Below are 13,177 nucleotides of genomic sequence, written 5' to 3' on the forward strand. Positions count from 1 at the left end.
GCAGCGCGGAGACCCCAGTGTGTGAACGGGATGGGTCGAGAACGTGGCAACGAGTGTATCTGCCGTGAGCTCTGACGGATGAACGGTTTCTGCTGTTTCAGGTGCGGCGGCTGCAGGACGCAGCGCTGCAGCACGAGCGGGAGAAGCTGCAACTGCAGGCGTCCTGGACACAGGAGAAACAGCTGCTGGAGGCGGAGCTTAGCACCTCCAAGGAGAAGGTAGGAGGTTCTGAATTAAAACTGTGCAGGATCCCAGCTCAGAGCTGTTAATGAGGTCAACAAGGACACTCACCTCGCTGTGCTTCATTCTCAGCTGGAGCGCCAGCCGGTGCTGGAGGCGGAGCTCAGCGCCGTGACTCTGAAGCTGCAATGGGTGGAGGAGGACAAGGCCAAACTGCTGAGAGACGCCGATGAGCGAAATACAAAGGTCGATATCGCAGACATTAAATGTGAAAAACAAGAAAACGAACAGCAACACCTGCAGCTTTAACGCAGGACAGGTTTAACCCTCGGGGTCAAAGGTCAGGCCACGTCACACTCCGCTCTTTCAGCCATGCGTGAAGGCGTTTGGACGAGGTCGTCGAGTGGACGTTAGTGTTAGCTAGCTTTAAGCCTCAGTCTGTGTCACATGATCACAGAGCCTTTTTTTTCTTCAGGTGGAGAAGCTGCAGCAGAGCGTGCTGTCTCTGGAGTCGGAGGCGGAGCTCCTTCGCTCTCAGCTTGCCGCCATCAGTCAGGAGAAACTCAGCCACGCCCAGGATGCGACGGAGCTACAGAGGAAGTTGCAGGAGGCTCAGAGCAGGGTGAGACCGCCACCTCTGACATCGCCACGTTGACTATGACTGGACTGCGGCCCCATCATTCTGATTGGCTGCTTCCTGTTTCAGGTGGAGGAGTTGGAGGCCGGTGTCAGGAAGCTGATGAGGGAGAAGGAGGAGCTCCGACAGGCGCTGCAGGAGCAAGAGGAGCAGGCCTCTGTCACTCTGCAGGAAGAGACCTGCAAACTGAGAGTCCAGAACCAGGAGCTCCAACACCAGGTACTGTCCAGGTGCAGCTGGGGGGCGGGGTCTGCTCAAGATTCTTAAAGCTGATTGGTCGATGTTTGCTCAGCTCTCGGAGCTGCAGGTGGAAAATGTGAAGGTCCACAAACTGAGCGAGGAGCAAAAGGAGCTGAAGAGCAGACTGAGTGAGGCGGAGGAGGCCCGGATCCAGGCCCAGGACCAGGTCTGTGCCCCGGATCAGGACTGCAGGGGGGTCCAATCAGATAAGAGTTTTATCAACAGGAACCAGGGCTGCAGCGAGTCTTTGACTGTTTCGAAACCAATTTGTTTCCGTACAAATTCTTTCAATGCTTCGTCATCATGGAAACGTTTGCGACTAAAACCAGGCCTGCAGTATAATTCAATTCAATTTTATTTATATAGCGCCAAATCACAACATAAGTCGCCTCAAGGCGCTTCATAGATACAGAGGAAAACCCAACAATCACATGACCCCCTATGAGCAGCACTTTGGCGACAGTGGGAAGGAAGAACTCCCTTTTAACAGGAAGAAACCTCCAGCAAAACCAGGCTCAGGGAGGGGCGGGGCCATCTGCTGCGATTGGTTGGGGTGAGAGAAGGAAGACAGGATAAAGACATGGTGTGGAGGAGAGACAGAGGTTAATAACAGATATGATTCAATGCAGAGAGGTCTGTTAACACATAGTGAGTGAGAAAGGTGACTGGAAAGGAAAAACTCAATGCATCATGGGAATCCCCAGCAGCCTACGTCCATTGCAGCATCACTAAGGGAGGATTCAGGGTCACCTGGTCCAGCCCTAACTATATGCTTTAGCAAAAAGGAAAGTTTGAAGCTTAATCTTGAAAGTAGAGATAGTGTCTGTCTCCTGAATCCAAACTGGAAGCTGGTTCCACAGAAGAGGGGCCTGAAAACTGAACGCTCTGCCTCCCATTCTACTTTTAAGTAAAGGTTTAGCTACAGCCAGCTTGAAGGCCTGTGGTACATAGCTGATTATTAGAGATAAGTTGATCATATTTAAGATTGAAGCATTAATTAATGGCAGGACTTCTTTGAGCAGTTTTGTAGGAATGGGGTCTAAAAGACACGTTGATGGTTTGGAGGAAGTAATTATTGAAGTTATTTTCTTCAATCAGTGATGAATAGTAAGATGTTCTGGCTTTGCGGAGGGCTTTCTTATAAATCAGCTCAACTATTTCTCCAGGCTAAATGATGATCCTCTAAATTTGTGACACGCCATTTCCTCTCCAGCTTACGAGTCATCAGCTTTAGGCTACGTGTTTGAGAATTATACCACGGAGTCAGGTACTTCTGATTAGAGACCTTAGTTTTCACAGGAGCTACAGTATCCAGAGTCGTACGTAGTGAGGAGGTGAAATTATTAACAACATAATTGACCTCTGTTGGGGTAGCGTTCAGATAGCTGCTCTGCTCTGTGTTGGTACAGGGCATTGAAGATGATAACAGTGGGTGGATTATATTCTTAAACTTAGTTACAGCGCTTTCAGAAAGACATCTACTGTGATAAAGTCTACTCTCCACCGCTGTGTAATCAATTATTGTAAATGTAAATGTTATCAGGAAATGATCAGACAGGAGAGGGTTTTCAGGAAACACTGTTAAATGTTCAGTTTCTATGCCATATGTTAAAACAAGATCTAGAGTGTGATTAAAGTGGTGGGTGGGTTCTTTTACATTTTGAGAGAAACCAATTGAGTCTAATAACAGACTAAATGCCATGTTGAGGCTGTCATTTTTAGCATCTACATGGATGTTAAAATCACCCACAATAATTATTTTATCTGAGCTCAGAACTAAATCAGATATAAAGTCTGAGAAATCAGAGAGAAACTCTGTGTAAGGACCAGGTGGACGATAGATGATAACAAGTAAGACTGGTTTCTGAGTTTACAGCTGGGGTGGACGAGGCTAAGCATCAGGCTTTCAAATGAATTAAAAGTCTGTCTGGGTCTTTGGTTGATTAACAGGCTGGTGTGAAAAATTGCTGCCACACCTCCCCCTCGGCCTGTGCTTCGAGGTTTCTGGTAGTTAGAATGACTCGGGGGTGTTGATTCATTTAAACTAACATAATCATCCTGCTGCAACCAGGTTTCTGTAAGGCAGAGTAAATCAATTTGTTGATCAATTATTAAGTCATGTACTAACAGAGACTTGGAGGAGAGAGACCTAATATTTAATAATCCACATTTCACTGTTTTACTCTTTGGTTCAGATGTGGATACTGTATTGTTCTTTCTTTGTAATTGTTTATGTTTAAGTTGTTTGTTGCTGGTTTTTAGTTTGTTTTTTGTCTGTTTGGAAGCTGACACAGTCTCTATGGAGATGGTTTGGGGGGTAGCAGGAGGAGAGAAGCTGCAGAGAGGCGTGTAGGACTGCAACTCTGCTTCCTGGTCCCAACTCTGGATAGTCATATTTTGGGGGGTTTAATAAATTTGTCCATATTTCTAGAAATGAGAGCTGCCGTCTCTCCTAACAAGTCCAGGTTTCCTCCAGAAGGTTTGCCAATTATCTATGAAGCCCACATCGTTTCTGGGACACCACTCAGACAGCCAGCAATTTAGGAGAACATGCAGCTAAACATGTCACTCCTGGTCTGATTGGGGAGGGGACCAGAGAAAACTACAGAGTCCCACATTGTTTTGGCAAAGTTACACACGATTCAATATTGATTTTAGTGACCTCCAATTGGCGTAACCGGGTGTCATTACTGCCGACGTGAATTATGATCTTACTGAATTTACGTTTACCCTTAGCCAGCAGTTTTAAATTTCCTTCAATGTCGCCTGTTCTGGCCCCTGGAAGACAATTGACTATGGTTGCCGGTGTCTCTAGCTTCACATGTCTGAGAACAGAATCACCAATTACCAGAGTTTGACCCCGGCGGGTGTGTCGCCGAGTGGGGAAAAACTGTTAGACACATGAACGGGTTGGTGGTGTACCTGGGGCTTCTGTTTGGGACTATGCTTCCTCCTCACCGTCACCCAGCCGCCCTCTTTCCCCAGCTGCTTGGGGTCTGCCGGGGAACAGCTAGCGGGGCCTACGGTATCTTCGGCTGCACCAGCTACAGGGGCCTGGCTAGCTACGGGTGAATGAAGGGTGCGAAGCCGAGTCTCCAATTCAGTAATCCTGGCCTCCAGAGCTGCAAATATGCTACATTTGTTACAGATATCATTACTGCTAATGGAGGCCGAGGAGTAACTAAACATCTGACACAATGAGCAAGAAAGTGCAGGAGGGACAGGTGAAGTAGCCATGGTGCTAACGAGTCGGCTACGAGCTAAGCTAAGCTAGCGAAACCATAAAGACACAGGGAGTGTGCTTCGGATGAAGCACATGAAGATTATACTATGAAAAAGAATGTATTTAAAAGGTTTTAATTAAATTGCAGATAAGCTACTCAGAAACACCACTGTGTGTTTGAGCAGGAACAGGAAGTGATACTCTACCGCAGAGCGAGCGAACACCAGGTGACGCGCTCATTCAGCCCAGTGTTAAACACAAAGAGGCGGAGCCATTACCGACTCACTGAGCTCAGGTAGAATGAAAGAAACAGCTGCTCGAGTCCTTCATCAAACTGTGACGTGAAGTAAAGCTCCGCCCACCGCTGCACACACAAATCTGCAGATGATCGGAGGCGTGTTTAAAACGCTCACGGGGGGATGGGGTGTACCACGCCATATTTATTTTCAAGGATTTCTGAACAGTTTTCAGGTTGAGAGTGAAATGTTAGTTACATTTCATTAAAATATAAAAATAAACTGATGGTGGTCGGGTCAGTCGACGCCATCATAACATCAGAAACACTTCAGAACGCTGACACGCTCGCTGTTGTACATCACAGACACGGTGTACGTCCATAAAGGCACCCATATGGAAAAGATATATATAAATCTTATAAAGTTTTTATTTGTCTTGTATGAAACTTGTATGAAAAGCATACAAGAGTGAAAACAGATATAAGATCCCTTGAAAAATTATACAATGAAACTTGTATGTTTCGTATACTTACTATATTGGGGTCTGCCGGGGAACAGCTAGCGGGGCCTACGGTATCTTCGGCTGCACCAGCTACAGGGGCCTGGCTAGCTACGGGTGAATGAAGGTGCGAAGCCGAGTCTCCAATTCAGTAATCCTGGCCTCCAGAGCTGCAAATATGCTACATTTGTTACAGATATCATTACTATATTTTTACTCATGATTTACTTTCATGAGTAAATCATGTATGTTTTTACTATTTCTTTTCCATATGGGCACACACATACACGCCGTGTGAGTATTTGGACGCTGCAAGGATAAAAACGATTGGTCACTAAAGCTCTGGATGTCTGATCGGCGGCCATGTTTAAAACTGTCGTCTGTGCAGGCGGTGCGAGCAGACGCCGCCCTCAGCGTGGCGCAGGCGCAGCACCTGCGACAGCAGCAGGAGGACAACAGCTGCAGGGACTGGGCGGAGGTGCTGCAGGCCCGGCTGATGGAGGAGCAGAGGAGTCGTCTGCAGCTGGAGGAGGAGCTGAGGCAGCAGGAGCAGAAGAGCAGCTCTCAGATCAGCACGAAGCAGGTGGGTCAGAGGTCAGAGGTTACCCTTTTATGAGGAGAATGATGACCGCTGCCCGCAGCAGCGACAGGCCGTCCCTCTCACTGCATTACAGCTGTCACTTCCTGTGTGTGTGTGTGTGGCGTTTAGGATCAGTACGAGAAGGCAATGGCGGCGCTGCAGCAGAGGGCGGAGGATGTGGAAACCAAACTGAAGGCGGTCCGTCTGCTCCTGCAGGAAAAGGTGGAGCAGCTTAAAGAGCAGGTGAGCGTTGGCGCCGCTTCTCCGCCATTCACAAACGTCCGGTCGAACTTTGACCCGTTGCCGTTTTTCCCACAGCTGGCGAGGAACGCCAAGTCGAGCGCACTGCTGAAGGACCTGTACGTGGAGAACTCGCAGCTGATGAAGGCGCTGCAGGTCACCGAGCAGCGGCAGAAACGCGCCGAGAAGAAGAACTTCCTGCTGGAGGAGAAGGTCGGCGCGCTCAACAAGCTGCTGAGGGACATCGTCCCTGCATCGCTCGCCACATAACCATGCCAACGCAGAGCAGAAGGCCCCAGCAGGAGGGGGCGGGGCCTCACCTGTGCCCTGTGTGGAGCAGGTGGATGTCTGGAGCACACACACGTTCGGTGTGTCAGTATTATCTTTGTTTATAATGAAACTTTTTTTTTATTTTTGCGTCATTGAAATAAAGTTTTAATGTCTCTGTGACTCCGCCTCCTCCAGCTGATTCACTTCCTGTCACATATCATGTTGTAGGAGTTACACAGCAAATCGCTGGTTTTCATTGTTAGTCTCAAACGATCAACATTGAAAGTCTGCGGTGTCAAACATGCAGCTCGGGGGCCAGAACCGGCCGCCTGAGCGCCTTGAGGCGACTTTTGTTGTGATTTGGCGCTATATGCTACATAAATAAAATTGAATTGAATTGCTCAGGTCCGGTGTGAGCTGTGAGGAGCGAGTGGGAGAAAGCCACGACGACGTGACGGTCACGGCTTTAAAGCTTCAGAGCTCTGCTCTTTTATCTTTATGTCATCTTACCTTTATCTTTTTAACCAGACGTCCCGGCGACGCCGAGCTTCTGCAGCCAATAACCGCAGCGATAAACTCGATCAGCTGAACCTGAACATCAACATTTTATTTGATTTCAAAGTATGATTACAAGTTTACAGGTAACGCTTCACACCTGTGCTGACGTACACTCACTGGCCAATGTCATGATGATGTCATATCCACATGGACCAGAGTCTGAGGAAAACTTTCACCTTGTTGAATCTGAGACGCTCTGGAGGTCCATGATGGCATATGCCTGTCTAATCCGGTCTTTAAGTGATGGCGCATGAACTCTGGGTCCAAACTACTGTTTATTAAGGCTGTTGTGTTTTTAACATGTTTTAATGTTTTGTATCTTGTTCTGTTTAATCAGTGATCACTGTCGGCCTCTGTTTTTAAACCCTTCTAATGTAACTACAGCCCATGCAGCAGTATATTAATGACTAACCTCGTATTGTGGATGGATTATCTCAGTTGTTCTCCTGACTGAAGTCTGGTCCGTTTACAGCATCCTGCCATGCGACTGCATTTGTCTCTAACCATCAGTAACCCTCATGTTAACTTTTATACAGTGGAAAGAAGTTAGTGTTCATCCTCCAGCTTCACTGTGAGCTTTTAAATAAAGTAGGCGGAGCTTGAAAAAAACAATTTATTATCCCATCAGAATAAAGGTGAGTGCAGATGTTTTCTAGCTGCTGAAACATCTGCATCGTCAGGACACCACATGCTCCAGGACGCCCTGACGAATCAGCTGCTCACATTTCCACCGCGGCAGGAAGTGCTGAGGACAGAGGAGACGTTACCATGACAACTTGAAACATTTCACATGTTTTTAAACAGTAGAAGAAGAAGAGTGGCATCCCGTCCTCACCTGGCTGTTCTTCTTCAGCAGGATCACAGTGCCGTCGTCAATCTCAAACTCGCCGTGGTCCTTGAGACACCTCACCTGAAAAACAAAGACATGTCGGCGTCAGTGCTACGAGGTCATGCTGCAGCTAAAGGTCAAAGGTCAAATGTCTCACCTCGATGTAGAGGCTCTTTGGAGGCTTCATGTCCTGCGTGATGTCCAGACCCTCATTGCCCCCCAGAGAGCGCATGAAGGAGGCCAGAGACTTCTTATACTGACTGAACCACTGCAGCTAAAACACACACACCTGTCAGCTGATTTGCCACACACACACACAAGAGCTACAGTACGCTCTGCTGCCTCTTTCACAATAAAAGCCCCCCCTGAAGTGAATTATTCAGGCTTTTAAAGTGAAAGTTTACAATAGCCAATAAAAAGAGCAACAGAGCATCAGCATCACCTGAGAGAAAACACAGGAAGTGATGTCACACTCACCTCCTCTGCACACATGTGGAAGCGAACATTGGCGGGCAGCACGCTGCCGTACTCCCAGCGCAGCGCTCTGATCCTCAGCAGCCGGTCGTACCTGCGACAAAGATCAGCAAAGGTCATTGAGGAGAAAGGTGAGGCAGAGAGAGGTGGTCACATGACTGCAGGTGTGGTTACAGGTAGGCAGTGACGCAGCGCTGGTTCCTCAGCAGGCAGCAGTGGCGCAGTTTGATGGAGGGAATCAGCTTGGCACGACCTTCGCTCTTCGCCTCGTTCCTGAAACACACGAACATCAGCTGATCAGTGATGCCGTCAGTCGCACCTGTCTGTGCGACACTCAGGTGCCAGAGAGGATGCTGGATGGGGTCCCGCTGAGCAGTTTGGGGTGGGCGGGGCCTTCATGACACTCTGAACCAGCACTCAGGTGGTGTTCCTCCTTTTTAGAAGGAGGTCTGGAGGATGTGCTCCAGCTTCAGGAGAATCACACTCCTCAGCCTCCCTGAGCCTGGTTCTGCTGGAGGTTTCTTCCTGTTAAAAGGGAGTTTTTTCTCTCCACTGTTGCCAAAGTGTCTGATCGAAGGCTGACTCGGTTTCTCGGTGTTACTGTAGGGTCTTTACATTTACCTGAGGCAACTGTTATTGGAAATTTGTTGCTGTATAAATACAATTTTATTTAATTCATGAGATAAAATTTTCATTGCATTTAGTATTATTTATTACTTTTATTGTAACATTAACTGTAGGTGGTTTTGGACCCAGTATCATTATTTTAAACTGAAACTGAGGCCCAAAGCTTCACATGGCTTCCTGTTTATTTGATACGGACTTCATGGGTTTTAAAACCTGCTATGAGAGGGAGGAGCGGGGTCACGGGAAGTGTAATCTGGTCATGGTCAGGTTAACAGAAACCTGGATCCAAACCCTCAGACCCTGGGAACCCTGAGGAAACCTGCACAGATCAGCCTGCTGTGGACTCACACGTCACTCTGGTTCTGCTCGTAAAGCGCCTCCATCTCCTGCAGCACCTGTCGCAGTCCATCCTCCTGAAACGCAGAAACCAAACCAGTTGTGAGTGAGGCTCAGTGACCTGATGGAGCAGCACCTGGTGGAGGCACAGACCTCCACAAAGCACCACTGACTTGTTATTACTCTACACACGAGTTTGACACCACTTTGATAATTCAGCATATGCAGGAAATGATTCACCACGAAGAGCCCAACATAACTAGATATTAACTGTGTGCTGCTGGCTGCACATCGATGTCGTTAAAACAGCCGACATGTAATGCAGTGCTTGTTATGTGTAAACATGTTTAGATGAGATCTCTAAGACGCGCGTAATTCTGTCCAACACTTTTCAGAGTCCGTTTTCTTAAATTCCCCTCATTGGTCTGTTGGTCAGTATTTGAATCATCCGACCTGAGCCGAAGTTTAGTCCTGTGTCTGCACTGGCTGACGATGTGTTTGCAATGCCTCACAGACCGATTATTCTGCTCTGGGCAGCAGGTAAATGTTAAAATATCCGGTTTGTGAATGGAGTCCGCTGCCTCTGAAAACCGGGTGAAGCCCTGGGTTTTCGCCGGGATCACTCACGTTAAACGCGGGCAGCTGTCCGTCGCTCATGCGGTGCAGCTCTCTGATCAGCTCGATGGCTTTTTCGCAGAACATCGTGGCACCTCAAAAACGAGCAGAATCTCTCCGTTGGGCCGCGACACGCTCCTACTTCACCGGGCGGCTCACGTTCGCGGTAAAAACAATGTTTTGATCACGTGACCGTTCCAGGCGCAGCTCCGGAAGCCGCGTTGGGTCAAACCTCCGACTCCGCGACACGAAGCGGGCAGCTGCGATTCCTAAAAGCTCGGGAAGAGTCGGAGATGCGGTGAAGCGGCTTCATTTGAGCCCAACTCAGAGGTGAGAGTGAGCCGTGCTAGTGCTGGTGTCGCCGTGGGCGGGAAAGCCGTCATTTACCGTCAGATCTCAGTTCTATCCCGTAGCGTGACTTCCGGTAAGCGCAGCGGCTAAAAATAAAGCCGTCATCCCGACAGGAGCCTCTGACAACCGGGAACAGGACGAGCCGGACTCACTGGCTCTGTGTGAGTTCATAAAGCCGCCTTTAACGCACTTTCCGCCGCTTCTTCCTGGGTTAGCGTCACTGTTAATACTGCGTTCACGTTCCACCGGAAAAACGAGCTCTCTGCAGCAAAATCCCTCAAAAATAAGTCAAAACTTCCGGGGTGATCGTGGGTTTCATCCACGCTTCCAATCAAATACACATCACTCCAGCTGCTTATCAGGGAATTACTTGATCTTTGTGGTGGCTTCTCTTTGTGGGACTTATTTGATCCTCAGTGTCCTGATGTCGATTCATAAATGTTTTAGTTTGTGATTTTTGGGTGTGTGGTGTGTATTGGAATGAAATACAATGAATAAATCACGATAGAAGCTACTTAAATATTCCAACACAGAGACAGAGATCACAGCTTCTCACGCTTCACTTTGGTCACGTCCTTCTGGGCGTTTCTTGACTTTCCGAGCTGCCCCTGAGAGCCCCGTGCGCTTCCTTTTTTCTTCATTCTTTCTTTAATCCTCATAAACCGGTTTTGTTTTGATTGTCGTTGCTCCGACGCTCCCCGGAGGCCGTGGACGCGTCACTGTGCGCCCACGTGGTTGTGTTACCTGCGCTGCGGTTGGCTGCGGCAGATCTGCTTCAGATCAGCTGCTCTCTGCGGATCTCGGCGCAGGCACAGTGGGGACTCGGCTCCGTGCTCACCGGCTCTCAGCGCTCCGTCACCCGCACAGCAGCCGACGACGGGGGTATCCTCCGGTTAACATCCGCTTTCAATCACGTTTCCAGGCATGCGTAAGCGGACCAACTCGCAGACAGCGGAGCATGACAGCGGGACCACCGGTACACTGCTGGACAGCGACACGGACCTGAAGCAGCGCACCGACAGAGAAGCGGCAGGGCCCGCAGCAGGCGGCCGGCAGGGCCCGGGAGCGGACCGGAGCATGGCCAAACCGTTCCGGAGGTGAGAGGCGGGACAGGTGCTTGTGATGCTGAAGCATCGCGTTATTTAGATGAAAATCAGTGTGATGTGAAGTGAATTCAGTTTCATAGAAAAAATATTTGTTTTTGCTGCTTTTCTACTCAAGTTTATTCATTTAAGAATAATCAGTGCTGAACAAGAGAGTGAGACAGTCAACAGCGATAAAGGTACAAGTACATAATGATAAGTCTGTGAAGGTTCTCAGTCATCCAGGTCATCGTAGTCAAAGGAGCTTGCAAAACAGAGGCGGGGTTTACGACACCAACTCTCTGCCATCTATAATCCAGTTCTGAGATCCTTCCCAGACGCCTTAACGCCCACTCACATCCTGGGCCATCTGACCTCAGGAATTCACATAAGGTGGGGCCAGGTTTCACAATGAACTCACCCGAAACTCTGGCTGATTGGGACCCACACCCAGTTTCCCACCTTGGCTCAGGCGATTAGAGGATCATCAGGGGGTCCTTTTGTCCCTCTGTGGGGGGAAACTCCCACTAGGTTTATATCTGGGACTCTCCACCATTTGACCTTAGAACTGAAGAAGCTTCTCGGATGAGAGGTGAAACGTCTTCAAGCAACTTAAAGAAGTCCAGACGCTTTTCTTTGCAAGCTCCTTTGACTACATAATGATAAGCAGCTCACATGTAAATAGAAATAAGAAGAAACAACAGTGAAATGGAAAGTTAAAAATTACACCTCGAATAAGAACATTTTATAGAAAATGCTTAAAAACTGAGTTGAATAAACAGCTTATTAAAAAACGTCACAGAGGAGACCAAAAGTGTCCCGTCTGGGTGATCAGAGTGGGGTTGTCAGCTATTTCCTCAGTGTGCTGGAATTTTGACCCTCGTGCTAGATCTGATTGTGGGGCGGCATTTCTGGTCCGACTGGTTTCACCGAGGCCGGCGAGCTGGTCAGACTGGAAGCTGCAGGTCGGACTGAATAAAGCAGCGCCTCGTTCAAAGCTCTGAAGCTGCTCTTTGTTTACTGCAGCAGGAAACTTTACATCGAGATGCCAAAGATATTTACCTGCCACAGCTGACACACTCACGCTGTCGCAACATCATCATCATCACGTTTAGTTTAACCGAGTCATCTGTGGTTACAGCCACAGGAAGTCAGCAGTTACAGCAGCTTCACTGAGAGACAAACAAACATGAAGCTGCTGTGATTCTGACGTTCTCTCCATCAGGATGACGCTGACACTTTCTGTGAGAGCTTCGTCATCAGGTCGGCCTTCATCCCGACTTTATTGTTGAGTGTTCGGTCACGGCTCAGAGCTTCGTAGGACCGCCTCCAGCAGCACATCACAGCTGGGGCTGAAGAAGGCTCTCAGGCTCCGCCTTCACAGCCGCCCTTTAATGAAGGAATTTAAAGAAAATACTCCAAAAAAACAAAGCGACTCTTTTCTGATCTTTAATACACGAAGAATGTCAGAGCCCGTTTAACCCCAGCTCGGCCTGTCAGGTCCACTCTTCTTCTTTGGTTTAATCCTGATTAGATCTCTGCAGCTCGCACGCCAGCAGGAGGTCACCTGAAGCACAGGTCAGGCCCAGTGCATCCTGGGACGTTGACGCTGTCGTTTTGGGCTGTTTGGTCACATTGAAACCTTTGAACAAACGACGTGAGCTCAGACCTTCGTCATCAGCATTTTATTGACTTTACAGGGCAGAAAAATGCGACACGTTTAAATATTTGGACGATAAATGATGTTAAAACGTTTTTGTCATCATTTCTTCTGTAAAATGATTTTCAGCTGTTTTAAGGTCAAGAGTTTTAAAACAAACATTAAAAACACGTTGAACTGTTTTCTGATTGGTTTGCTTACGCAGACACACTCTATCTCCACGGTGACCGTCACACACCTGTACACACACCGCCGCGGCGGCTCGTTAAAGCGATGGAGCGCCGACGGCCTCGTGGTCAGTGCTTAGTCACGTTGAAAGCGAGCGCTGCCGCCGCGTCTGACTGACCTCACGCACAGGCGAGCGCTAAAATGGCACCTGTCACGTGATGACGTCAAACAAGAAGAGGAAGTGACACGGGATCCGCCGTCTGAGCTCAGACGCCGACAGGAAGTGACCTTGCTGCTGCTGACGTGTGTTAAAGCTGTGTGTCACGGGTTTGAGTCCATGTGTCATCACTTCCTGCAGAATCAGCTTGTGAA

At 48.5% G+C, this 13,177-nt stretch overlaps 3 protein-coding genes across 13 annotated transcripts in view; 2 read left to right on the plus strand and 1 right to left on the minus strand.

The window, feature by feature from the left end:
• Positions 1 to 6,285, plus strand: part of ninl (ninein-like) — a 28,195-nt gene extending 21,910 nt beyond the window's left edge. For 7 of the 8 annotated variants that reach the window (XM_076891372.1, XM_076891373.1, XM_076891378.1 and 4 more), the window contains 8 exons: positions 102 to 218; positions 313 to 426; positions 656 to 802; positions 887 to 1,036; positions 1,110 to 1,223; positions 5,404 to 5,598; positions 5,725 to 5,838; positions 5,914 to 6,285. In XM_076891372.1, coding sequence (XP_076747487.1) covers positions 102 to 218; positions 313 to 426; positions 656 to 802; positions 887 to 1,036; positions 1,110 to 1,223; positions 5,404 to 5,598; positions 5,725 to 5,838; positions 5,914 to 6,105 — 1,143 coding nt within the window. In that variant the 3' untranslated portion in view covers positions 6,106 to 6,285. The remainder of the gene's footprint in view (positions 1 to 101; positions 219 to 312; positions 427 to 655; positions 803 to 886; positions 1,037 to 1,109; positions 1,224 to 5,403; positions 5,599 to 5,724; positions 5,839 to 5,913) is intronic. The other variant, XM_076891374.1, reaches the window with a different exon arrangement.
• A 977-nt stretch (positions 6,286 to 7,262) lies between these two features.
• On the minus strand, positions 7,263 to 10,061 carry gins1 (GINS complex subunit 1 (Psf1 homolog)). Of its 2 annotated transcripts, none has more exons than XM_004575289.2 (7): positions 9,932 to 10,061; positions 8,942 to 9,006; positions 8,141 to 8,239; positions 7,970 to 8,060; positions 7,650 to 7,766; positions 7,499 to 7,573; positions 7,263 to 7,408 (listed from the first exon to the last, which is right to left on the minus strand). In XM_004575289.2, exons 2-7 carry the CDS (start codon positions 8,974 to 8,976, stop codon positions 7,340 to 7,342), a joined length of 486 nt encoding a protein of 161 aa, XP_004575346.1. In that variant the 5' UTR covers positions 8,977 to 9,006; positions 9,932 to 10,061; the 3' UTR covers positions 7,263 to 7,339. The 2 variants fall into 2 exon arrangements, with proteins under 2 accessions (XP_004575346.1, XP_004575345.1); XM_004575288.3 differs by lacking the exon at positions 9,932 to 10,061 and adding an exon at positions 9,557 to 9,658.
• abhd12 (abhydrolase domain containing 12, lysophospholipase) overlaps positions 9,730 to 13,177 on the plus strand; it is an 11,088-nt gene continuing 7,640 nt past the window's right edge. Inside the window, exons 1-2 of one of the 3 annotated variants that reach the window (XM_004575292.4) lie at positions 9,730 to 9,874; positions 10,818 to 10,992. In XM_004575292.4, coding sequence (XP_004575349.3) covers positions 10,820 to 10,992 — 173 coding nt within the window. In that variant the 5' untranslated portion in view covers positions 9,730 to 9,874; positions 10,818 to 10,819. Of the gene's footprint in view, positions 9,875 to 9,916; positions 10,057 to 10,683; positions 10,993 to 13,177 lie in introns of those variants that run through there. The other 2 variants (XM_012916065.3, XM_024804758.2) reach the window with 2 other exon arrangements.

Source organism: Maylandia zebra, linkage group LG13 (assembly GCF_041146795.1).
Source record: "Maylandia zebra isolate NMK-2024a linkage group LG13, Mzebra_GT3a, whole genome shotgun sequence".
Lineage (NCBI taxonomy): Eukaryota > Metazoa > Chordata > Actinopteri > Cichliformes > Cichlidae > Maylandia > Maylandia zebra.

What these genes read in the sequence shown, in the direction of transcription:
- gins1 (XM_004575288.3), bottom strand. Translation starts at nt 9,631, where the DNA reads ATGTTCTGCGAAAAAGCCATCGAGCTGATCAGAGAGCTGCACCGCATG. An exon ending in GAGCAGAACCAGAGTGACGT is followed by an intron (nt 8,240 to 8,941) that starts GTGAGTCCACAG and finishes CGTGTGTTTCAG; the next exon opens with GAACGAGGCGAAGAGCGAAG. An exon ending in CGCTGCGTCACTGCCTACCT is followed by an intron (nt 8,061 to 8,140) that starts GTAACCACACCT and finishes TCTTTGTCGCAG; the next exon opens with GTACGACCGGCTGCTGAGGA.